Raw genomic sequence first — 27970 nt, forward strand, 5'->3', positions numbered from 1 at the left:
GTTGTTTTCATAATTGCCAGAATTTAGAAGTAACTAAGATATCCTTTAGTAGGGGAATGGATAAACACACATTGGTACATGCAGACAGTGAAATATTATACAGCAATAAAAAGAAATGTGCTATATGCCACAGAAAGACATATTGGAATCTTAAATGCATATTGCTAAATGAAAGTGAACTGTCTGAAAAGGTTACATCCTATATAATGCCAACTATATGACATTCTAGAAAAGGCAAAACTGTACAGCCAATTAAAAGACCGATGTTTGTCAGGAAATTGCGGGGAGGAAAGGAGAATCAAGAAGTAAAGCACAGGGGTTTAAGGGCAGTGAAATTATTTTGTATGATATTGTAACTATGGCTACATGACATTATACATTGGTCAAGAACTATACAACACAAAGAGTGAACTCTAATGTAAATTATAAATTTTAGTTAACAATAATCTATCAATATTAGTTCATCAATTGTAAAAGATATACCACAATAATGCAAAATGTTAATAATAGGAGAAACTGTGAGGGAGTGGGATAAGAGTGTATTTGGGACCTCTGTGCTTTCTGATCAATTTTTCTGTTAACTAAAAACTGCTCTAAAAAATAAACCCTATTGATTAAAAAAAAAAGTCTATTGAACCCAGATTGTAAACAGTAAAGATAATCTTTGCTGATATATTAAGAGCTAATACAATAAAGTTTAATATATCAATTGATTATAGTAGTTTTCTAACCATATGTTTTTCTCTTAGAAAAATATGTGTGTGTGTGTGTGTGTGTGTGTGTGTGTGTGTGTGTATTATAGTTCATTCAGAAAGTAAAACTAGAACAATCTGAAAGTATTGGGACATTAAATATGCAGTCTCTTTGAAAAAAATCAGCTTTTAACTATCTTTTAAAAATAGATTTATAAAATGGAATTAGTTTTTAAATTGAAAGTTTAAAATACTAGATAGTAATAATTTGTTTATTTTCTCAATATTAGGTTTTACTTGCCAAAATCATTTGTCTCATTTGATTATCCAGTTTTTATTCTCTATTAAAATGACTCAAAATTATCTTCAAAAGGTACATTGACATCTGTACTATATATAGATCACATCATTTGGGGACTATTTTTGACTGTCTTTTTGTGAAATTAATTTGCATGCTTAAAATAATGTTAAAACTTCTAAAAAGTTTCATAAATACATATTTTATAAACTTGATTAAGAAAGACCACTTGAGAGTATATTATTTTAATCTATGAATTTCTTAACTTTTAAACTTGAGAATCTACTCACAAACATATACACTCCTCTTCACTGAGCTTTAATAACACAAAAAATGTTATTTCTATTAATAATACAAACTTTACAGTAACATTTTGAATCTCTGCCCTTAGATCACTTAAAATATTTGGTGATCCAATTACTTTTAATATTTTGATACTGCAGGGACTAAATAAAATATTCTTATCATATATAAAAGAAGACAAATTAACTCATGACCAACATGTGCCAGTAATACATTACTATGGGTAATATAATAAATGAATGTATCTTCCTTGAAAAAGTTGAAAAATAGAGGTTGGGATCTCAAGTAGAGGTTGTACATTAGGCCACCTTTCTTAATGTAGTTAAATGTATTTTTTGTGAAGTGACATAGATCACTTCATGATTCTAGCATGTACACATTTCACGAGCTTTGCAAAATATTTTGGGCTCTATTAAAAATACTTCCAAGGCATCCTCATATATAAATGTGGCATTTTGTTACCTAAAAGAACCATTTATTTTAATTTGGAAAATTTGATCTAAAGATGGTTTTCATTTCACCTTTCCTGGTTCCTTTTATATTCTGTACCTCTGGACCATAGAAAATTTGTGGTAGACAAAATAATTAGAAAATCAGCATTTTACAAATGAGATGCCACATGAGTGAGATATGTTATTTTAAAATGCAACTTGTAACATTCACCTTTATGTGTAATATGGCCTGAAATATATGGCCTGAAAAATTTAATCAAGTGCTTTCTATAATAAATAGAAAAGTAGTGGAAGCATAGTTGATACAACTAACACAGGACAATTTAGAAGACGCTGACCTGGGCTAAAGAGGTATGCAGGTTTGTGTAGGGAGGATTGAGTAGGTGGGAATTAATTATCTTTTATAAATTAAAAAGGACAAATGCCAAAATCTTCACTTAATGAAGAACCTCTGTCTACATTTGAAAATATTTCTGTTCTATATCATGTATATCTATAGTGGAAATGAAGTTATAAACAACATAATAAGAAGCCTCCAAACCCATCTGTATTGAATCTCTTCTGTTATACACAGAATTTTATTTTTTACTCTATTTTATTGAAACATGTAGAACCAAAGGTAGACTGATAAAGTACATTAGATGGTCCAGAAAAGTAGTAGACATGTATAGTCAAGAATTCAGTTCCTCTAGGCACAAAGTAATTCCGTCTAAAAGAGCAAAACAAGAAAGGAATCTTTTTAGAAATACATTTTTTAACATAATATGTTAAAGAGAGACTGGATTAATTGTATTATTTATTTGCACGTTAACTAGAATGGAAATAAAAGCCTCAAGACGGCAAAGATCGGGACTGTAAACTGACCATTTAACTCTTTATATTATTATAGTAATGAATCCAGGAGCATTCTGGTTATTAAAGGTATATAATGCATTTCTCATTTTTAGTCATTAACCTAATTGATCTCATCTAAAACACACAATTTCAACACTACAGCTTCCAAAGTCACTCCCTCCCTTCATTTCTTTTTTTTCTTACCAGTTGCTTACACTGAATTTGTTTAGGCTCACAAGCAGGTTCTCTTCTATAACTTATTTTAACTATATATTGTTTTAAAAGTTGATGATGTGCATGTATAATTACTTATTTTATAGGCAAAGCATGGCACAAAAGAAATACTAAACCAATATTACTGATAGCATAAGATTTCATGATTTAATGATTATATATAAAATGTACCTTACAACACATATACACTTAAAATTTGCATTCTTATTTATCCTTACTGGCAGTTCAGTGCCACAGTACCAAAATGCTTTCTCAGAACACTCATTACTCTGAAATATTTTACTAATCTGTCTCTTGTATTTTCCTTTTCAATAACAGTTGATTTTCATGTAATTTTGTCAATGTCACACATAGAAAATGAATATTTACTTATTTTCTTCTTTTCTGTGTTTTGTACATAGTCCTTTCTGTTAGTGGAGATACAATATTCTTACTGAGAATCAAATAAAATCTGACATACAATCTGTTCATCTAAAATTTAAATCAGACAAATAAAAAGTTATTCTTTTAAAGGGATTTATATAAAAATAGGAAGATGAATTAGAATTTCCATCTAAAAAAAATAGAGTAGCTTTTTCCAGTGCTCAGGTGCAAAGTATGCTATTACCTATTATTTGATATTTGCAAGTATTTGTGGTTCACAGTGAAAAATCTACATTTTCTTAAATTTCAAGTTTAAAGAAACTCTCCTCCATCACAGTGACATTAAAATTTAAGATTAATATTTTATAAGGAAATGAGTGTTGCTGTGATATATTGTATAGGCTGAGTCCAGATTTAAAACATTTAGCCCTAGAAACATAACTCCTCCTCCAATTTGTTCTCATCTTGTTCCTTAGCACTATGTGTTTAACCCTTATGTCTTATTTCTCATCAAACTTGCCTTTCCACAATAACACAGGATTTTTATTTCAGGTGTAGTCATAACTTCCCATTATTGTAGGGATATATACTTATTCTTGTCAGTCACCACAGAAAACAATGGCATCTCTTCTGCTCTGGGGGTCCCAAAAGCTGTTCCTCTATTTGGGCCAGTCTTTGCAGTTACTCATAATAGGAACATTGCAAAATCATGTGGAATCCTAAATTTATGTCCCATAAATTCTAGACTAACCACCTTTTTCCTTTTCCAATTCTTCTTTCTATTTTCCCCCACCTGCATCCATGGAATTTCCATATCATACATACTGCAATGTGCATTTATGTGGAGCCATGATCTGTTGTCTCTGGAAATATATATTGAGATCCTTTTATCACTATTCATAGGTGTTTATGAAGACCACACCCAATTTGATCACTTTGTTCTAATTTTGATGCAAACTGGTACTAAATGTCCCTCTACACTTTCCATTCCTCAGTTCACCCCTGGGGAATGTTCTGCATCCCTAAAGGAACATTAAGTATTATTATCAGTTAGTTTTAATTACCTTCACATACTTGAATGATGGTATGCTAAAATGCTAGGAAAAATAATTTATATAGATCTGGTCTCTGCCTTCTAGCCATTTACATATTAAACTATGATAGAATGAGTTGTTATTTTTAATTGGCCATCAAGTATAACATTTTTCATGTAAAGCTTTATAAAAATTGTCTTCCTCCATGAAGTTTGCTTAATAATGCACACTGAAATATGGTGAACAGCTAAAAATGCTCAGAAAGTATATATTTATAATAGTTCCATTTTGGACTCCCGAGAAAGTGAAAATGACTTTGGAAGCTAACAACTGGCATCTTATAGCTAGGCTGAAATAGGCTGAACAGATATAAACGATTCTCTAGAATCTAAACAATAATCAGATAAGGCCACTCTATGCCTGTGGGGTGGAATAAGAAAAGGCAAGTTTATCCAGGTCTAAAAGGGGACACAGACCAAGATGTTCAGCAACTACATAAATTAGCATGATTAACCATACATCTTTATAATAGCAAATCTAATTCTGTTTTAATATTTGTGCTTTGTAGGTAAAAGTTACCAAAATACACATCACTGAATTGCCCCCAATCCTGACAGCATCTAATTCAGAACCCTCTTCACAATATTTAGAACAAACCCAAATTCTCTAACAAGTCTCTCCTAACTCTTTCTTACCTACACCCAGAGATTCATCTGGTATGTTGTCTTCTGTGCCATAGCAAACTAAATAAACACAATTTTGCTAGATTACTGGTAGGTTTCCGGGGCTCTCTGGCTGGTGATCTTTAATATTCCTTATTACTTGATTTTTATTATTTTTCTTTTATTATATATTGAAACTTACAGTTGAATTAGTAATCAAAGATTATTTTTAAACAGTCTCATTTGGTTTTATATATAAGTGAAAAAAAGTTTAAATTAAAATGCTGGTGATCTGGGTCCTCTAGACACATCAAATTACATAATTTTCCATATTTGAAAGACACATCAATTAAATAAAAAGAAATAGAAAAGAAATGTTGCTATAGACTGAATGTTAATGTTTCCCCAAAGTTCATATGCTGAAACCTAATCCCCAATGTGATAATATTAGGAGGTAAGGACTTTGGAAGATCATAACTGGGATTAGTATCCTAACGAAGGAGATCGCAGAGACTCCTTAGCCCCTTCTGCTGCATGTGGACATAGAAGATGGCCAGCTATTAGCCAGAGTGAGGGTCCTCACCAGACACTGAATGTGCCTCCTCCTTGATCTTGAATTTTTGGCCCCCAAGACAGTGAGAAATAAATTTCTGTTGCTTATGAACCACCCAGTCTATGGTGTTTTTGTTATAGCAGCCTGAACCTGAGACACAAGATAGATGGGCCCCAGGGTCAGCAGCTGGAGTTTGTTCTCTGTGGACAGAAACTCCAAAATATCAATAGCAGGACAATCGAGAGAAGAGGCTGGGCCCTGCCCAGATAAAAGACCACATATTCCTCATACTCGAAATCAAGGAGACCTCCCCGACTACACATGTGCAGAAAGGCTCCCTGGAGGTCAAAAAGGGAGGGGGTGCCACCCATAGTAAGTGATGTCAACTACCCATAGGCCTCTTCGCTAGAATCCATCTTGGCTAAGAGATGCGCATGCACACAGGAGGACCCTGAGATATACCAAATACAGACGCAGAACTAGGCAAAGCAAGATGACTGGTCAAAGGAAACCCAGAAGAAATGCCCCATAGAAGTGATTCAAACTACCATGATGGCATGACTCTCTGAGTCCACCCATGTGTTCATCCACATGTACTGTACTCTTTTTCCTCCTAATAAATACTTTACTTGCTTCACTACTTTCCATCTCTGTGGAAATTCATTTCTACACAGCTGAAGGGCCAGCGCCTTTTCACTGGTCACTAGTCCCTGGTGGTCTGGTGGCTAGGATTCAGCGCTCTCACTGCCATTGACTGACCTCAATCTCTAGCCAGGAACCAAAATCCTGCTTCAAGCCACTGCAGGTCAAGGCCACCCGAGATCAAACCAACTAAGAAAGAAGACAGCTGATATTTATTGAAGGCTTACTGAATGCCATAAACTTGTCTAGTTTGGACCTCACAGAAATTAATTCTCTAGTTTATAATCAAAGCTCAAGCAGTTTCAGTAATTGTTGCAAGGTCTCACTGCAAATAAATGTTGAAATTTGGAAATAATCTCAGTTTGGGCTCTAAAATATGTTTGTCTTCAAATTTGCCTCAATAAGAACGGGAAGGAAATTAATGAAACTAATCTAATATAATTGAAAGTATTCTTAAAATTTTAATAATTTAATAACTACTAAACTAAGAATAATTAAAATATAACAAACAATAATTAAAAAATAATGATATTTTCTCTATTAAAAAGTAAAAAAAAAAGAATGGTACTCCTGGTACTTCTCTGATCTTTTCTCATGATACTCTCTACTTTCCACTCTACCCTGGTCTCACTGATACCCTTTCTGCTTCTAGAAACATAAAAATAACACACATGTTCCTATCTCAGGGCCTTTGTACTTGTTCTTCCAGATGAATTGTATGTATATATTTTGTTCGAATATTTAAACATATTAATTTAGTTAAAATATTATTTTATTTAAATATATTTATATATAATGCAATATATTAAAGTATAATGTATTATATAATATATTCATATAAATATAACATTATAATATATTTAAATGATATATTATATAATATTATTATATAGTATGTAATGATATAATTTAATGTGATACTATATGTGATAAAATATATATTTATATATAAATGCATTATATATATATGTTAATACACACACACACATTCACTATCCTTGACTTCCATTCTAACTTCACTCCTTATCACCGCCCTGCTTTATTTTTTTCCTACAGACTTAATACATAGCACGCTATATGTTGTCTTTATTTATTTATTTATTTATTTATTTATTTATTGCGGTACGCAGGCCTCTCACTGTTGTGGCCTCTCCCATTGCGGAGCACAGGCTCCAGATGCACAGGCTCAGCGGCCATGGCTCACGGGCCCAGCCGCTCCGCGGCATGTGGGATCTTCCTGGACTCTCAACCACTGCGCCACCAGGGAAGCCCCTATATGTTGTATTTATTAATTTTGCTTTTCAGTCACTCCTACCTAGAGTGGGTATTATAAGCGAACTGGAGTTTGTTGCTTTGGTCGTAGTGGTGAGTTTGACACTTGGAGACAATCTCAGTTTGTTTTGTTAAAGTTGTCCTTTTTTGGTCACCTCTGTAACCCCAGTGCCCAAAAGAATGCCTGTTTCATAGTAGGTACTCAATACATTCTTGTTGAATAAATAAATGAAAACAGACTACAATGAGGCATATTAGAAGACTAATATGTAAAGTTAACATTTTAAGGTTCAATGTAATTTCGCATCACACACACAAATCTAAACTTGAACTATAATTTATCACAGATAACAAACTCAACAAAAAAATCTCTAATATTGAAAAAAGGCAAGTAATAGGATTCAGAAATAAAATTCTTTGTACTCTACTCTTTTCAACTTTGTTACATATTTCAATTCATTCATTTTCATTTTGATAAATATTTATAGATCACCTGCTATATCCCAAGGACATTGCTAAATATGAAAGCGTCATGATTATAAGTCGACCATTTGCTAGTTGTGTGAACTTGGCCAAGTGACTCAACCACTATAATCTTCAGTGTCCTTATCCATAAATTGCAAGTAAAGAGAGCAGTAACTATTCATCAGGCTATTATGATGATGCCCTAACGTGAGATAACATGAGTTGAGATAATGCCAGCAAAGCATTCAGCACTGCCCAGGCTCACTGGAGTCATCCAATTTATGTTCTCATCACTTGTGAACAATAATGATGTTGATAATGAAAACATAATAGATATGCTCCAGTGTTCATAAAGACTTAGCATATTTTTAAAAATAGAAAAAAAATAGTATAATTTTAAAAGAACAGATGGTAAGCCACGTTTGCATATAATAACATTACATTTAGAAAGTTCATCAAGGCTTTTTCAGATTTCCACTTCTCACTGATTCGGCCAAAATTACTGCTCTTCCTGGCCAAAATTTGGAAAATAATTAGGAGTTTTAACCTTCTGATATCTTCTTTCTTTTTCTTCCTTGTCAAGAATGATAATCAAGCAAGGACTCCTTTCCTTTGAATGTGATTAATACTAATGAGGTCAGTTTTACTTCATTTGGCTATAGATTTTGCTGCACATTTGCTGTAACTTCAGGAAATTTTTGAAATGATTTTAAATGTAGATGCAGAGATTTGGTGCCAAATAAAGAGTTATGGAGTAGCATTTACTTACAGTGTATTTCTAGCACCTGCATGGCCACCTGAGGGGTAGCATTGAGAGATTCATGGTCTACTCTGCAGATGACCGCCACGCCATCGTCGCTTCGGTCCACTCGGAAGTCCAGTGTGCTGCTGACCGTGAAAGTCTTGCGATTTGCATCTTCTTCCTTTAAATATTTTACATCTGAAAATAAAATATAAAATTTTAAATTCTGTGAAGTTCTCTTTCAAAATGTAACAGATTTCATTTACTCGAGACACACTGGAAGCCTCTTCTCCTGATCTTTACCCAATTTTAAAAAGCAAATATTTGTTAGTTTCGCATTTAATCCATTTCGTTTTGAGTAAACAGAAACAAAACTACTTCATAAATACATTTTAAAAGTTAAATACAGAAATAAAAGGGCAGGTCACAGCACTTTTTTTTTTTATACTCCATTTAAAAAATCAGGCCATTTTACAATATTAATCTCTTTTCTTTAGATTTAAGTTTTATTAAAAGATAATCTTAATTCTCTGAACCATAAGCACAATTGAGAAGAGCAATTTCACAACCATCTGGGTATGCCTAAAAGGAAGTACAGTGTATTTGAGCTATGATTTTAACATGAACACTGTGAGGTGAACATAATTGCTAAAGAATATCTAAGATGAGAAAGTTGTCATCTTTGGTAAAGAAGGAGAACAGTCATGTAAACATTTTGAATACTTAAATATCTATCTACCTATCTATCTATATTTTCAATGAAATTTCTATTGAGAAAAATGCTCTTCACTTAGCTGAAGAATTCATTTCAGCCTGAGTGAGAATACTTTCCTCAAGATGTGAATTCACTTATCAATACTTAAACTTACTGTGCATTATTCAGATTCATCATTAAATGATGCACTTAGGGATTATTTGTTCTCTGTGGAAAAGGGATTTAATAATATTTTCATTTAATTTGAAATTTCTCAAGTCTAAAGTAGCTGATGAGAAGAGGGCAATTTTAATGGCTTAGAAATCAAGATAACAGGCTAAGGTAAAGATATCTTTTAACAAGATCTTAAATATAGTTGAGGGAGAAAGTTGTTCGAATTCTTAGCATTTCATTTCAAATGAAAAATGATACTTTTTATGAAAAGACTTCTTTTGCATAATATGCATAAAATATTTGATTCTAGCATGTATTAAATATTTTTTTAAATATTTATAAATATATCAATGATAAGAAATTAATGTAAGTTCAGCTTCTCTATTGTGCTCTATGCAAAGATTTCACTTGGAAAATAATATCAAATCTTATGTATTTGATGGGTAGAGAGATTCCCGCACAGAGGAGAGATTCCCGCACAGAGGATCAGGTGCCAACCAGCACTCACCAGCCCGAGAGGCTTGTCTGCTCACCTGCTGGGGCGGGCGGGGCTGGGAGCTGAGGCTCGCACTTCAGAGGTCGGATCCCAGGGAGAGGACTGGGGTTGGCGCCGTGAACACAGCCTGAAGAGGTTAGTGCACCACGGCTATCCAGGAGGGAGTCCGGGGAAATGTCTGGACCTGCCGGAGAGGCAAGAGACTTTTTCTTCCCTCTTTGTTTCCTGGTGTGCCACGGAATGGGATTAATAGCGCTGCTTAAAGGAGCTCCAGAGACAGGCGCAAGCCACGGCTAACAGTGTGGACCCCAGAGATGTGCATGAGACACTAAGGCTGCTGCTGCAGCCACCAAGAAGCCTGTGTGTGAGCACAGGTCACTCTCCACACCTACCTTCTGGGGAGCCTGTGCAGCCCACCACTGCCAGGGTCCCGGGATCCAGGGACAACTTCCCCGGGAGAATGCACGGCGCACCTCAGGCTGGTGCGACATCACACTGGCCTCTGCCACTGCAGGCTCACCCCGCACTCCGTACCCATCCCTCCCCCCGGCCTGAGTGAGCGAGAGCCCCAGAATCAGCGGCTCCTTTAACCCCGTCCTGTCTGAGCGAAGAACAGACACTCTCCGGCGACCTACATGCAGAGGTGGGGCCAAATCCAAAGCTGAGCCCCTGGGAGCTGTGAGAACAAAGAAGAAAAAAGGAAATCCCTCCCAACAGCCTCAGAAGCAGCGGGTTAAAGCTTCACAATCAACTTGAGGTACCCTGCATCAGTGGAATACCTGAATAGACAACGAATCATCCCAAATTCAAGAGGTGGACTCTGAGAGAAAGATTTATGATTTTTTCCCCTTTTCCTCTTTTTGTGAGTGTGTATGTGTATGCTTCTGTGTGAGATTTTGTCTGTATAACTTTGCTTTCACCATTTGTCCTAAGGTTCTATCCATCTTTTTTTTTTTTTTACTTTATAAGAAGAAAAATTTGTTAATAATTATTTTTCATTTTAATAACTTTACATTATTATATCTTATTTTATTTTATCCTCTTTCTTTCTTCCTTCCTTCCTTTCTTCCTTCCTTCCTCTCTCTCTCCCTCTCTCTTTCTTTCTTTCTTTCTTTTTCTTTCCCTTTCTTTCTTTCTCTCTCTCTCTCTCTTTCTTTCTTTCTTTCTTTCCTTTCTACTTTTTCCCCCTTTTATTCTGAGCCGTGGGGATGAAAGGCTCTTGGTGCTGCAGCCAGGAGTCAGTGCTGTGCCTCTGAGGTCAGAGAGCCAACTTCAGGACACTGGCCCACAAAAGAACTCCCAGCTCCACGTAATATCAAATGGCGAAAATCTCCCAGAGATCTCCACCTCAACACCAACACCCAGCTTCACTCAATGACCAGCAAGCTACAGTGCTGGACACCCTATGCCAAACAACTAGCAAGACAGGAACACAACCCCACCCATTAGCAGAGAGGCTGCCTAAAATCACAATAAGTCCACAGATACCCCAAAACACACCACCAGACATGGACCTGCCCACCAGAAAGACAAGATCCAGACTCATCCACCAGAACACAGGCACTAGTCCCCTCCACCAGGAAGCCTACACAACCCACTAAACCAACTTTAGCCACTGGGGACAGACACCAAAAACAACGGGAAATACGAACCTGCAGCCTGCAAAATGGGGACCCCAAAAACAATAAGATAAGCAAAATGAGAAGACAGAAAAACACACAGCAAATGAAGGAGCAAGACAAAAACCCACCAGACCTAACAAATGAACAGGAAATAGGCAGTCTACCTGAAAAAGAATTCAGAATAATGACAGCAAAGATGATCCAAAAACTTGGAAATAGAATATAGAAAATGCAAGATACATTTAACAAGGACCTAGATCTAAAGATGAAACAAGCAATGATGAACAACACAATAAATGAAATTAAAAATAGTCTAGAAAGGATCAATAGCAAAATAACTGAGGCAGCAGAATGGTAAGTGACCTGGAAGATAATATAGTGGAAATAACTACTGCAGAGCAGAATAAAGAAAAAAGAATGAAAAGAACTGAGGACAGTCTCAGAGACCTCTGGGACAACATTAAATGCACCAACATTCGAATTATAGAGGTTCCAGAAGAAGAAGAGAAAAAGAAAAGGAATGAGAAAATATTTGAAGAGATTATAGTTGAAAACTTCCCTAATACGGGGAAGGAAATAGTTAATCAAGTCCAGGAAGCACAGAGAGTCCCATACAGGAAAAATCCAAGAAGAAACATGCCAAGACACATATTAATCAAACTGTCAAAAATTAAATACAAAGAAAACATATTAAAAGCAGCAAGAGAAAAACAACAAATAACACACAAGGGAATCCACATAAGGTTAACAGCTGATCTTTCAGCAGAAACTCTGCAAGCAGGAAGGGCCTGGCAGGACATATTTAAAGTGATGAAGGAGAAAAACCTACAACCAAGATTACTCTACCCAGCAATGATCTCATTCATATTTGATGGAGAAATTAAAGCCTTTATAGACAAGCAAAAGCTGGGAGAATTCAGCACCATGAAACCAGTTTTACAACAAATGTTAAAGGATCCTTTCTAGGCAAGAAACACAAGAGAAGGAAAAGACCTACAATAACAAACCCAAAACAAGTAAGAAAATACAAATAGGAACATACATATCTATAATTACCTTAAATGTAAATGGATTAAATGCTCCCACCAAAAGACACAGACTGGCTGAATGGATAAAAAAAACAACACCCATATATATGCTGTCTATAAGAGACCCACTTCAGACCTGGAGACACATGCAGACTGAAAGTGAGGGGATGGAAAAAGTTATTCCATGCAAATGGAAACCAAAAGAAAGCTGGAGTAGCAATTCTCATATCAGACAAAATAGACTTTAAAATAAAAACTATTACAAGGGACAAAGAAGGACACTACATAAGGATCAAGGGATTGATCCACGAAGAAGTTATAATAATAGTAAATATTTATGCACCCAACCTAGGAGCACCTCAATACATAAGGGAAATAATAACAGTCATAAAAGGAGAAATCAACAGTAACACAATCATAGTAGGGAACTTTAACACCCCACTTTCACCAATGGACAGATCATCCAAAATGAAAATAAATAAGGAAACACAAGCTTTAAATGATACATTAAACAAGATGGACTTAATTGGTATTTATAGGACCTTCCATCCAAAAACAACAGAATACACATTTTTCTCAAGTGTTCATGGAACATTCTCCAGGACAGATCACATCTTGGGTCACAAATCAAGATTTGGTAAATTTAAGAAAATTGAAATTGTATCAAGTATCTTTTCCGACCACAACGCTATGAGACTAGATATCAATTACAGGAAAAGATCTGTAAAAAATACAAACACATGAAGGCTAAACAATACACTACTTAGTAACGAAGTGATCACTGAAGAAATCAAAGAGGAAATCAAAAAATACCTAGAAACAAATGACAATGGAAATACGACGACCCAAAACCTATGGGATGCAGCAAAAGCAGTTCTAAGAGGGAAGTTTATAGCAATACAATCCTACCTTAAGAAACAGGAAACATCCGAATAACCAACCTAACCTTGCTCCTAAAGCAATTAGAGAAAGAAGAACAAAAAAATCCCAAAGTTAGCAGAAGGAAAGAAATCATAAAAATCAGATCAGAAACAAATGAAAATGAAATGAAGGAAACAATAGCAAAGATCAATAAAACTAAAATCTGGTTCTTTGAGAATATAAACAAAATTGATAAACCATTAGCCAGACTCATCAAGAAAAAAAGGGAGAAGACTCAAATCAATAGAATTAGAAATGAAAAAGGACAAGTAACTACTGACACTGCAGAAATACAAAAGATCATGAGAGATTACTACAAGCAACTCTATGCTAATAAAATGGACAACCTGGAAGAAATGGACAAATTCTTAGAAATACACAACCTGCCAAGACTGAATCAGGAAGAAACAGAAAATATGAACAGGCCAATCACAAGCACTGAAATTGAAACTGTGATTAAAAATCTTCCAACAAGCAAAAGCTCAGACCAGACGACTTCACAGGCAAATTCTATCAAACATTTAGAGAAGAGCTAACACCTATCCTTTGCAAACTCTTCCAAAATATAGCAGAGGAAGGAACACCCGCAAACTCATTCTACGAGGTCACCATCACCCTGATACCAAAACCAGACAAGGATTTCACAAAGAAAGAAAACTATAGGCCAATATCACTGAGGAACGTAGATGCAAAAATCCTCAACAAAATACTAGCAAACAGAATCCAACAGCACATTTAAAGGATCATACACCATGATCAAGTGGGGTTTATTCCAGGAATGCAGGATTCTTCAATATACGTAAATCAATCGATGTGATAAACCATATTAACCAATTGAAGGAGAAAAACCATATGGTCATCTCAATCGATGCAGAGAAAGCTTTAGACAAAATTCAACACCCATTTATGATAAAAACCCTGCAGAAAGTAGGCATAGAGGGAACTTTCCTCAACATAATAAAGGCCATATATGACAAACCCACAGCCAACATTGTCCTCAATGGGGAAAAACTGAAACCATTTCCACTAAGATCAGGAAAAAGACAAGGTTGCCCACTCTCACCACTCTTATTCAACATAGTTTTGGAAGTTTTAGCCACAGAAATCAGAGAAGAAAAATAAAAGGAATCCAAATCGGAAAAGAAGAAGTAAAGCTGTCACTGTTTGCAGATGACATGATACTATACATAGAGAATCCTAAAGATGCTATCAGAAAACTACTGGAGCTAATCAATGAATTTGGTAAAGTAGCAGGATACAAAATGAATGCACAGAAATCTCTGGCATTCCTATACACTAATGATGAAAAATCTGAAAGTGAAATCAAGAAAACAATCCCATTTACCATTGCAACAAAAAGAATAAAATATCTAGGAATAAACCTATCTAAGGAGACAAAAGACCTGTATGCAGAAAATTATAAGACACTGATGAGAGAAATTAAGATCTCTCCAAATAGATGGAGAGATATACCATTTTCTTGGACTGGAAGAATCAACATTGTGAAAATGACTCTACTACCCAAAGCAATCTACAGATTCAATGCAATCCCTATCAAACTACCATTGGCATTTTTCACAGAACTAGAACAAAAAATATCACAATTTGTATGGAAACACCAAAGACCCAGAATAGCCAAAGCAATCTTGAGAACGAAAAACGGAGCTGGAGGAATCAGGCTCCCTGACTTCAGACTATACTACAAAGCTACAGTAATCCAGATAGTATGGTACTGGCAGAAAAACAGAATGATAGATCAATGGAACAGGATAGAAAGCCCAGAGATAAAACCACGCACATATGGACACCTTATCTTTGATAAAGGTGGCAGGAATGTACAGTGGAGAAAGGACAGCCTCTTCAATAAGTGGTGCTGGGAAAACTGGACAAGTATATGTAAAAGTATGAGATTAGAACTCTCCTTAACACCATACACAAAAATAAACTCAAAATGGATTAAAGATCTAAATATAAGGCCAGAAACTATCAAACTCTTAGAAGAAAGCAAAGGTCAAACACTCTATGACATAAATCACAGCAAGATCCTTTTTGACCCACCTCCTAGAGAAATGGAAATCAAAACAAAAATAAACAAATGGGACCTAATGAAACTTCGAATCTTTTGCACAGCAAAGGAAACCATAAACAAGATGAAAAGACAACCCTCAGAATGGGAGAAAATATTTGCAAATGAAGCAACTGACAAAGGATTAATCTCCAAAATTTACAAGGAGCTCATGCAGTTCAGTAACAAAAATACAAACAACCTAATCCAGAAATGGGCAGAAGATCTAGATAGACATTTCTCCAAAGATATATAGACTGCCAACAAACACATGAAAGCATGCTCAACATCATTAATCATTAGAGAAATGCAAATCAAAACTACAATGAGATATCATCTCACACCGGTCAGAATGACCATCATCCACAAATCTAGAAACAATAAATGCTGGAGAGGGTGTGGAGAAAAGGGAACACTCTTGCACGGCTGGTGGGAATGTGAATTGGTACAGCCACTATGGAGAACACTATGGAGGTTCCTTAAACTACTACAAATAGAACTACCGTATGACCCAGCAATCCCACTACTGGGCATATACCCTGTGAAAACCATAATTCAGAAAGAGTCATGTAGCAAAATGTTCATTGCAGCTCCGTTTACAATAGCCAGGAGATGGATGCAACCTAAGTGTCCGTCATCGGATGAATGGATAAAGAAGATGTGGCACATATATACAATGGAATATTACTCAGCCATAAAAAGAAATGGAATTGAGTTATTTGTAGTGAGGTGGGTGGACCTAGAGTCTGTCATACAGAATGAAGTCAGAAAGAGAAAGACAAATACCATATGCTAACGTATATATGGAATCTAAGAAAAGAAAAATGTCATCTAAGGAAAAAAAAATATCATGAAGAACTTAGGGGTACGACAGGAATAAAGACACAGACCTACTAGAGAATGGACTTGAGGATATGGGGAGGGGGAAGGGTAAGCTGTGACAAAGTGAGAGAGTGGCATGGGCATATATACACTACCACACATAAAATAGATAGCTAGTGGGAAGCAGCGGCATAGCACAGGGAGATCAGCTCGGTGCTTTGTGACCACCTTGAGGGGAGGGATAGGGATGGTGGGAGGGAGGGAGACGCAAGATGGAAGAGATATGGGAGCATATGTATATGTATAACTGATTCACTTTGTTATAAAGCAGAAACTAACACATCATTGTAAACCAATTATACTTCAATAAAGATTTAAAAAAAAATTTTTTTAAAACACAGCTCCACCATCTGTGTTGTTCCAGGACAGGGGATGCTACGAGGTCAAGTGATAAAAAAAAAAAAAAATAGGATAATATAGATGCATTTATATTTCTTTGTTATATATTAAAAAAATGAGGCTCTCTTACTTTTCAATGTCTCATATATTTATACAAAATGTTTCCTCATTTTTATATTTTATATCCTTTCTTATAAATTTATGTCCAGTGTTTTCTTGTTCATAGCTCTAAGCAGTGGCAGTATAAGAAAATTTAGATCTCTTAACAAACCACTTTTATAATTATATTATACAATATATAAGAAATTATTCCAAAATATCACTGCTAATTGTTTAATTTTAATAACAGCTGCATTTCAAGAACCCACACATCTGCTTCCTTTAGGTGTTTTCTTTACAAAAGTATCATTTTATGTAATATTAATTGGACACAAAATCTGAGAGCAATTGTATATAACATATTAATGATCATCATTCAAATGAAATAAACAAAAGTATAATTTGTTGCTTTTAATATTAGCTTATGTGACAGCTTATAGGGTTACTAGAAGGCATAAGATGAACAGGAAAAAGCACTGAAAAGAGTCAATCATAGCATCTTTCCCCACATTTTATGCTGACCTCCTCCCCCCCAAACAGGAAATAGTACTTAAAATTTATTTTTATTTTTCTTTCTAGCTTTATAAAATAATTGATGCATTTCACAGTTACAGAACCAACAGAAATTTCTTTATATTGCATAGCTGATTCCCTGTTCTGTCTTGTTTTAAAGAGTTTCCATTTTTTTCTTCTTTGGCAAGTCACACCATTACTTCATCACATTGTGATCTAGAGCAGTGTTCCTCAAAATGGAATGTTCATCTGAATCACCTTTGCATCTTGTTAAAATGCAGATTCTGATTCAATAGTTGTGGGGTAGAGCCTGAAGGTCTGCTGCTGGCCCAAAGACATATTTTGAAGAGCAAGGGTATAATGTATACATCGACACCATAGGTGATATGACCAAAAGTGAGTGAATATTGGGATTAACTTTACTCAACTTTCTCTCTCTCTTTTTATTGCCACTCTCCATAAGCTTACATTCTACTTTTACTGTTTCCACATATATTTCTTCCTTTCATTTACATTTTTCAAAATACGCATGTCACGTATTATATAATGTGTTGGTACAATGGTCGGCAAAAGCAAAAGGTATGAGCAAATAATAAACAGAGGAATTTGTAAAATTACGTTCATCATAATCCTTGAAGTCACTCCTCTATCTTTTTCCAAAGGAGATTCTGGACATTTAAGAGATTGCTCTTAAGTAATCAGAACTGTGGTTGCTTCTCGTGGGTGGTTGCAAAAGGTCTCATTATACTACTGTGTTTACATTGCATGTGTTAGAAATTTTCTGTAATAAAAATGTTTCTAAACATCTGCCTGGGAAAATTCCTCAAGTATGCTTCTCAACAAAAGTTATTTTCCTGAACATTTCTTGGTGAAGTCTCAAAGTAAAGATTTTATATCAATTTTTATATTATGTAACTTTATCAGACAAAATGTATGAGCAATCTGTTTATATTTGGGATTTTAGATCTTTTATCTCACTAAGAGCTAAGGTATGAAGAAAAATGGCAGCTATAATTGTGAGTTAGACTGTTGGAGCCCCCCAAATTAATACATTTAAAAACCAGAGTTTGGGATTAAAGTATACACACTATACTATATGTAAAATAGATAACCAACAAGGACCTACTGTATAGCACAGGGAAATATATTCAATATCTTATAATAATGAAAAAGAATGTAAAAAAAGTATATATTTATCTTTATATATGTATAACTGAATCACTTTGCTGTACACCTGAAACTAACACTACATTGTAAGTCAACTATATTTCAATAAAAAATTTTAAATTAAATAAATAAATAAAAACCCTAGGTTAACTACGGAACAAAGCAAAGAGTTATCTGGACGTTTTTACATACAAATCTTTTCATAAAATATCAGATCTCAGGAGATATCTCTATATCCATCTTTCCAGATTTACAATATTAGGTTTACCTGCCTCTATATCTGTAGTTTCTGGCCACATTTGTACTACATTTTTAGAAGGAAAATCCTCTAAGTTGAGGTCTCTTCAGAAGTTACCTTGTCTCCACAATGGTTCTAATCACCTTGAGCAGTGTAATCTGAACTTTTGTGACATTTTTCCTTTCTGCACTTAGGTGATTTTGATCCCTTTTGAACAGATCCAGAATGAAGATACTCCCATTTTTATAAAGGCAAATCTTGTCCTATGTCCTTGGTAGCCCTCTCTATCAGACCTGCACCTAAAGAGGGCCAGTTTCCTTTAATCCATTGCAAAGCCTATACGCCACACTGGGAACAAGGCAGGGATTTATTTATTTTTATTTTTAAAAATTTTTATTTATTTTTAGCTTTGTTGGGTCTTCATTGCCATGTGTGGGCTTTTTCTAGTTGCGGCAAGCGGGGCCTACTCTTTGTTGAGGTGGTCAGGCTTCTTACTGCGGTGACTTCTCTTGTTGCAGAGCACCGGCTCTAGGTGCACCGGCTTCAGTAGCTGCAACACGCGGGCTCAGTAGTTGTGGCTTGTGGGCTCTAAAGTGCAGGCTCAGTAGTTGTGGCACACGGGCTTATTTGCTCCGCGGCATGTGGGATCTTTCGGACTAGGGCTCGAACTCATGTGCCCTGCCCTGGTAGGCGGATTCTTAACCACTGCGCCACCAGGGAAGTCCCAAGGCAGGGATTTAAATACAGCTTCTGCCTTGTTGCCAGTACTAGAAGGATCATACCTTCTCATAATTTGGAGATATCTCTTGGGAATTATGTAGGATATTATGTGACTTCTCCTGAACTACTTGGGCCTTTAAATCTCTGGCCAAGAGCAAAGCTACAGGGTCTCTGTGTATACACCAGACATTGCTGTTTATATAGAACATGAGCTCTGCTACTATTTTCAGAGTCTGGGTTTGTAAGTGATTTTGAAGAATCAGATGACAGTTTCAACAGGAGTATTCAAGAAATTTATTCTCAATCCATAGCACTGTTATTAATGGTACTTTAATTGTTTTACACCATTGTTAGTAAGCTGAATGCAGGTCCTCTTGCCATACAGAAGAGAATATGTGAGCATTAAATGAGATAACTTGGCTTTATTGCCAAACATTTGGAGTGGACATATTGGACAAATGGATATGTTACATAATTATTGTTTAAAAGAAGTTTTATAGATCAAAATTTCTAAAAGTAAATGCATCATTTTTAGAAGATAACCAGCTTTCCCATCATTTAAGAAGACTGACATAAAGTAACTATGTCTAGTTAACTTAGTAACCTAGACATATTTTAAAACCAGTTTAAAACCAGTTTGTCTTGAAGGGATTGTTGGGAAATTTTTTTTCTTAAGCTTAAGAGTACTACAGGATTTTATTTTTTTAACATCATTATTGGAGTATAATTACTTTACAATGGTGTGTTAGTTTCTGTTGTATAACAAAGTGAATCAACTATACATAGACATACATCCCCATATCTCCTCCCTCTTGCATCTCCCTCCAACCCTCCCTATCCCACACCTCTAGGTGGACACAAAGCACCACAGAGCTGATCTCCCTGTGCTACGCAGCTGCTTCCCACTAGCTATCTATTTTGTATTTGGTAGTGTATATCCATGCCACTCTCACTTTGTCCCAGCTTACCCTTCCCCCTCCCCGTGTCCTCAAGCCCATTCTCTATGTCTGAGTCTGTCACCTGTCCTGCTCCTAGGTTCTTCAGAAGCATTTTTTTTTTTTTAGATTCCATATATATGTGTTAGCATACGGTATTTGTTTTTCTCTTTCTGACTTACTTCACTCTGTAAGACAGTCTCTAGGTCCATCCACCAAACTACAAATAACTCAATTTTGTTTCTTTTTATGGCTGAGGAATATTCCATTGTACATATCTGCCACATCTTCTTTATCCATTCATATGTCAATGGACACTTAGCTTGCTTCCATGTCCTGGCTATAGTAAATAGAGTCGCAATGAACATCGTGGTACATGACGCTTTTTCAGTTATGGTTTTCTCAGGGTATATGCCCACTAGTGGGATTACTGGGTCATATGGTAGTTCTATTTTTAGTTTTTTGAGGAACCTCCATGATGTTCTCCATAGTGGCTGTATCAATTTACATTCCCACCAGCAGTGCAAGAGGGTTCCCTCTTCTCCACATCCTCTCCAGCGTTTAGTGTTTATAGATTTTTTTGATGATGGCCATTTTGACCGGTATGAGGTGATACCACATTGTAGTTTTGATTTGCATTTCTCTAATGATTCGTGATGTTGAGCATCCTTTCATGTGTTTGTTGGCAACCTGTATATCTTCTTTGGAGAAATGTCTAGGTCTTCCGCCCATTTTTGGATTGGGTTGTTTGTTTTTTTTGATATTGAGTTGCATGAGCTGCTTGTATATTTTAGAGATTAATCCTTTGTCAGTTGCTTTGTTTGCAAATATTTTCTCCCATTCGAGGGTTGTCTTTTCGTCTTGTTTATGGTTTCTTTTGCTGTGCAAAAGCTTTTAAGTTTCATTAGGTCCCATTTGTTTATTTTTGGTTTTATTTCCATTTCTTTAGGAGGTGGGTCAAAAGGTTCTTGCTGTGATTTATGTCATAGAGTGTTCTGCCTATGTTTTCCTCTAAGAGTTTTATAGTGTCTGGCCTTACATTTAGGTCTTTAATCTATTTTGAGTTTATTTTTGTGTATGGTGTCAGGGAGTGTTCTAATTTCATTCCTTTACATGTAGCTATCCAGTTTTCCCAGCACCACTTATTGAAGAGGCTGCCTTTCATCCATTGTATATTCTTGCCTCCTCTATCAATGATAAGGTGACCATATGTGCATGGGTTTATCTCTGGGATTTCTATCCTGTCCCATTGATCTATATTTATGTTTTTCTGCCAGTACCATACTGTCTTGATTACTGTCACTTTGTATTATAGTCTGAAGTCAGGGAGCCTGATTCCTCCAGCTCCGTTTTTCTTTCTCAAGATTGCTTTAGTTATTCGGGGTCTTTTGTGTTTCCATACAAATTGTGAAATTTTTTGTTCTAGTTCTGTGAAAAATGCCAGTGGTAGTATGAGAGGGATTGCACTGAATCTGTAGATTGCTTTGGGTAGTATAGTCATTTTCACAATGTTGATTCTTTCAATCCAAGAACATTGTATAGATATCTGTTTCTATTTTCTTTAATTTCTTTCATCAGTGTCATAGTTTTCTGCATACAGGTCTTTCATATCCTTAGGAAGATTTATTCCTAGGTATTTTATTCTTTTTGTTGCAATGGTAAATGGGAGTGTTTCCTTAATTTCTCTTTCCGATTTTTCATCATTACTTTATAGGAATGCAAGAGATTTTTGTGCATTAATTTTGTATCCTGCTACTTTACTAAATTCATTGATTAGTGCTAGTACTTTTCTGGTAGCCTTTATAGGATTCTCTATGTATAGTATCATGCCATCTGCAAACAGTGACAGCTTTACTTTTTCTTTTCCGATTTGGATTACTTTTATTTCTTTTTCTTTTCTGATTGCTACAGCTAAAATTTCCAAACTATGTTGAATAACAGTGGTGAGAATGGACAACCTTGTCTTTTTCCTGATCTTAGAGGAAATGGTTTCAGTTTTTCACCATTGAGAATGATGTTGGCTGTGGGTTTGTCATTTATGGCCTTTATTATTTTGAGGTAACTTCCCTTTATGCCTACTTTCTGGGGAGTTTTATCATAAATGGGTGCATCTATTGAGATGAGCATATGGTTTTTCTCGATCAGTTTGTTAATATGGTTTATCACATTGAATGATTTACATATATTGAAGAATCCTTGCATTCCTGGGATAAATCCCATTTGATCATGGTGTATGATCCTTTTACTGTGCTGTTGGATTCTGTTTGCTAGTATTTTGTTGTGGATATTTGCATCTATGTTCATCAGTGATACTGCCCTGTAGTTTTGTGTGTGTGTGTGTGTATGTGTGTGTGTGTGTGCGTGTGTGTGGCATCTTTGTCTGGTTTTGGTATCAGTGTGATGGTGACCTCTCTCTGCTATATTTTGGAAGAGTTTGAGAAGGATAGGTGTTAGCTCTTCTCTAAATGTGTGACAGAATTCGCCTGTGAAGCCATCTGGTCTTGGGCTTTTGTTTGTTGGAAGATTTTTAATTTTTTTTAATCACAGCTTCAATCAGTGCTTTTGATTGGTCTGGTTTTTTTTTGTATTTCTTCCTGGTTCAGTCTCAGAAGGTTGTGTTTTCTAAGAATTTGTCCATTTCTTCCAGGTTGTCCACTTTATTGGCATATAGTTGCCTGTAGTAATCTCTCATGATTCTTTGTATTTCTGCAGTGTCAGTTGTTACTTCTCCTTTTTCATTTCTATTGATTTGTCTTCTCCCTTTTTTTCTTGATGAGTCTGGCTAAGTGTTTATCAATTTTGTTTAGTCTGGCTAAGTGTTTATCAATTTTGTTTATCTTCTGAAAGAACCAGCTTTTAGTTTTATTGATCTTTGTTTTGTTTTTCTTCATTTCTTTTTCATTTATTTCAAATCTGATCTTTATGATTTCTTTCCTTCTGCTAATTTTGGGGTTTTTTTATTGTTGTTTTTTTTTTCTTCTTTCTCTAACTGCTTTAGCTGTAAGGTTGGGTTGTTTATTTGAGATGTTCCTTGTTTCTTGAGGTAGGATTGTATTGCTATAGACTTCCCTCTTAGAACTGCTTTTACTGCATCCCTTAGATTTTGGATCATTGTGTTTCCATTGTCATTTGTTTTTAGGTATTTCTTGATTTCCTCTTTGATTTCTTCAGTGATCTCTTGGTTATTTATTTGTGTATTGTTTAGCCTCCATGTGTCTGTATTTTTTACATATTTTTTCCTGTAATTGATATCTAGTCTCATAGTGTTGTGGTTGGAAAAGATACTTGATACAATTTCAATTTTCTTAAATTTACCAAGGCTTGATTTGTGACCCAAGATGTGATCTATCCTGGAGAATGTTCCATGAGCACTGGAGAAAAATGTGTATTCTGTTGTTTTTGGATGGAATGTCCTATAAATATCAATTAAGTCCATCTTGTTTAATGTATCATTTAAAGCTTGTGTTTCTTTATTTTCATTCTGGATGATCTATCCATTTATGAAAGTGAGGTGTTAAAGTCCCATAATATGATTGTGTTACTGTCAATTTCCCCTTTTATGGCTGTTAGCATTTGCCTTATGGACTGAGGTACTCCTATGCTGGGGGCATAAATGTTTACAATTGTTATACCTTCTTCTTGGATAGATCCCTTGATCATTATGTAGTGTCCTTCTTTGTCTCTTGTAATAGTCTTTATTTTAAAGTCTATTTTGTCTGATACAAGAATTGCTACTCCAGCTTTCTTTTGATTTCCATTTGCATATCTTTTTCTATCCCATCACTTTCAGTCTGTATGTGTCCCTAGGTCTGAAGTGGGTCTCTTGTAGATAGCATATGTATGGGTTTTGCTTTTGTATCCATTCAGCCAGTTTGTGTCTTTTGGTTGGAGCATTTAATCCATTTACATTTAGTGTAGCTATCAATATGTATGCTCCTATTACCATTTTCTTAATTGTTTTGAGTTTGTTATTGTAAGTATTTTCCTTCTCTTGTGTTTCCTGCTTAGAGAAGTTCCTTTGGCATTTGTTGTAAAGTTGGTTTGGTGGTGCTGAATTCTCTTCACTTTTGCTTATCTGTAAAGCTTTTAATTTCTCTTTCGAATCTGAAAGAGATCCTTGTGGGTAGAGTAATCTTGGTTGTAGGTTTTTCCCTTTCATCATTTTAAATATGCCCTACCACCGCCTTCTAGCTTGCAGAGCTTCTGCTGAAAGATTAGGTGTACCTTATGAGGTTTCCCTTGTATGTTAAGTGTTGCTTTTCCCTTGCTGCTTTTAATTCTTTTTTCATATTTAATTCTTAATAGTTTGATTAATATGTGTCTTGGCATGTTTCTCCTTGGATTTATCCTGTGTGGGACTCTCTGCGCTTCCTGGACTTGATTGACTGTTTCCTTACTCATATTAAGGAAGTTTTCAACTATAACCTCTTCAAATATTTTCTCAGTCCCTTTTTATTTCTCTTCTTCTTCTGGGACCCCTATAATTCGAATGTTGGTGTATTTCATGTTGTCCAGAAGTCTCTGAGACTGTCCTCAATTCCTTTTATTCTTTTTTCTTTATTCTTCTCTGTGGTAGTTATTTCCACTCTTTTATCTTCCAGGTCACTTATCCGTTCTTCTGCCTCAGTTATTCTGCTATTGATTCCTTCTAGAGAATTTTTAATTTCATTTATTGTGTTGTTCTCATTGTTTGTTTGCTCTTTAGTTCTTCTAGGTCCTTGGTAAATGTTTCTTGTATTTTCTCCATTCTATTTCCAAGATTTTGGATCATCTTTAGTATCGGTACTCTGAATTCTTTTTCAGGTAGACTGCCTATTTCCTCTTCATTTGTTTGATCTGGTGGGTTTTTACCTTGCTCCTTCATCTGCTGTGAATTTCTTTGTCTTCTCATTTTGCTTAACTTACTGTGTTTGGGGATCTCCGTTTTGCAGGCTGCACGTTTGTAGTTCCCATTGTTTTTGGTGTCTGCTCCCAGTGGGTAAGGTTGGTTCAGTGGGTTGTATAGGCTTCCTGGTGGAGGGGAATGGTGCCTGTGTTCTGATGTATGAGGCTAGATCTTGTCTTTCTGGTGGGCAGGTCCATGTCTGGTGGTGTGTTTTGGGGTGTCTGTGAACTTATTTTGATTTTAGGCAGCCTCTCTGCTAATGAGTGGTTTTGTGTTCCTGTCTTGCTAGTTGTTTGGCATAGGCTGTCCAGCAATGTAGCTTGCTGGTCATTGAGTGGAGCTGTGTCTTAGAGTTGAGATAGAGATCTCTGTGAGAGCTTTTGCTGTTTGATATTACATGGGGTCGGGAGGTCTCTGGTGGACCAATGTTCTGAACTTGGCTCTCCCACCTCAGAGGCTCAGGTCCGACACCCAGCCAGAGCACCAAGACCCTGTCAGCCATACAGCTCAGAAGAAAAAGGAGAAAAAGAAAGAAAGAAAGAAAATAAATAAGTAAATAAAATAAAGCTATTAAAATAGAAAAAAATATTTAAAAAAATTAAAAAGAGAGAAGGAAAGAAAAGAGCAACCAAACCAAAAAACAAATCCACCAATGATAACAAGTTCTTAAAACTATACTAGAAAAAAACAAATAAACAAACAAACAAAAAAAGACAGTCAGAATCCTAGGACAAATGTCAAAAGCAAAGCTATACAGACAAAATCACACAAAGAAGCATACACATACACATTCACAAAAAGAGAGAAAAAAAAAAAAATATATATATATATAAAAGGAAGAGAGCAACCAAATCACTAATCTACCAATGATAATGAGCTCTAAATACTAAACTAAGATAAACAGAAAACCGGAAACAAATTAGATGCAGAAAGCAAACCCCAAGTCTACAGTTGTTCCCAAAGTCCACTGCCTCAAGTTTGGGATTATTAGTTTTCTATTCAGGTATTCCAGAGATTCAGGGTACATCAAGTTGATTGTGGAGATTTAATCCACTGCTTCTGAAAGTGCTGGGAGAGATTTCCCTTTCTCTTTGTTCAGCTTTGGATTTGGCCCTGCCTCTGAGTGTAGGTCGCCTGAGGGCACCTTTTGGAAGTCTGAGCTCTTCTGCCAGTGTTCAGTAGTAGTTTTTCCACATGTAGATGTAGTTTTGATGTATTTGTGGGGAGGAAGGTGATCTCCAAGTCTTACCCCTCCGCCGTCTTGAAGGCACCCCCTCAATAATTTAATTAAATTTTAAATGTTTTTTACTAACTAATTGACAGTTATTTTCTGGAAGAGATGAGAAATTACTGCTAAGCTTGCTGCTGAACAATATGACAGAAGTTTTCTATGGCATTTAAATGCTTTAGATGCCTTCTCTCTCAACTTTGAAAATGTAAAGTCAGCTGGAAGGAGGCAAGGTGGTTCTGAAGTGTAGGAGCGGAGATGGGCAGGAGGAGAAATCTTGATACCAAAGCAGAAGCATTAACAAAGGTGTGAAAGCAGGACTTTTTACAAATCATCTTTCTTTAATATTCAAGGTAAGCAGTTGATTTTATATCTGCTTTAAACTTTCTCCAGACCAAAAATATTGAGGCTATGTCTTACATGGTAGAACTTTAATCTCCACTTTCATTTGTTCACTGGAGGAGACCTCAAAACAAATTCTTGAAGCAAATTTCATTAGTGCCTATGAGTACTCCTTCATATAACTCCAATCTGATAGGGGTAGACTTTTATAAATCCTTATCATAAAATTCTACTTTTATAAGAAGGTGCCACTCATAATCCTGATTTGTAAAGCTACGGCTCTACAATTAACTAGCAATACAAAATAATTGTTTCACTTGACAAGGAATTTTATTGGAACTCAGTTCTTGTTAATAGATTTTGAAAGCTCAGATGAGTAAAATAATATTTACGGAGGATTGATGAAGGGGTATTTATGGAGGATTGATTAAGGGGGGCATGATTCTCTTTTTCAATTTTTCAGCCAAAGTAGAAGGTTAGAGTTTTTATCAATTTTCTCTTAAATGTTATTCCACAGGTCTGTGTTCAGAGGTGCTACAAGGACTCACTGTATGAATCTTGCTGTATTTACCCTATGGCCAAATCATTTCAATATAGACACTTCTGCCTAAAACATGTGAACTCAGAGAGGAATTCTCTTCTCTCTCAACTCTCTGTACCAGGAAATGTTAGACCTCTTTGTACAAATGCTTTGTGAACATAGTAATTAACTGATCATGTCTCTCTTTTTGTACTAGCTGAAGAGTACTAATAAAAGTTTGTGATTCACCGCTGGCATCAAGATTTAATACCTTAGAAGAGCACTAAGAAGTATATTGCTCAGTTCAGTAGAATCATCCATAAGGAGCAGAGTCATCTCCTTTGGAAATTACTGAATTAAAGTCTTAGATCACTTTCACCCAAGTGATTAATTAATTCTATATTTAATTCTATATTTATATTTATTTAGCTCTGTATTTAGTGGTCTGCACCTAAGAAGAACACCAAGAACTGATTTCCTCAGTCCAGGAGAGTATCCAGTAAAGAAGAGAGTCACCACCTTTAAAAATTATTAAAGTAAAGTCTTGAGAACACTT

The 27970-nt window shown here is 35.5% G+C and overlaps 1 protein-coding gene across 2 annotated transcripts in view; it reads right to left on the reverse strand.

Moving 5' to 3' along the window:
• The window catches only part of CADM2 (cell adhesion molecule 2), a 244690-nt gene that overhangs the window by 116315 nt on the left and 100405 nt on the right, over window positions 1-27970 (reverse strand). For both annotated transcript variants that reach the window (XM_065876194.1, XM_065876195.1), the window contains one exon: window positions 8574-8744. In XM_065876194.1, coding sequence (XP_065732266.1) covers window positions 8574-8744 — 171 coding nt within the window. The remainder of the gene's footprint in view (window positions 1-8573; window positions 8745-27970) is intronic.

Source organism: Phocoena phocoena, chromosome 4 (assembly GCF_963924675.1).
Source record: "Phocoena phocoena chromosome 4, mPhoPho1.1, whole genome shotgun sequence".
Taxonomy (NCBI): Eukaryota; Metazoa; Chordata; class Mammalia; order Artiodactyla; family Phocoenidae; genus Phocoena; species Phocoena phocoena.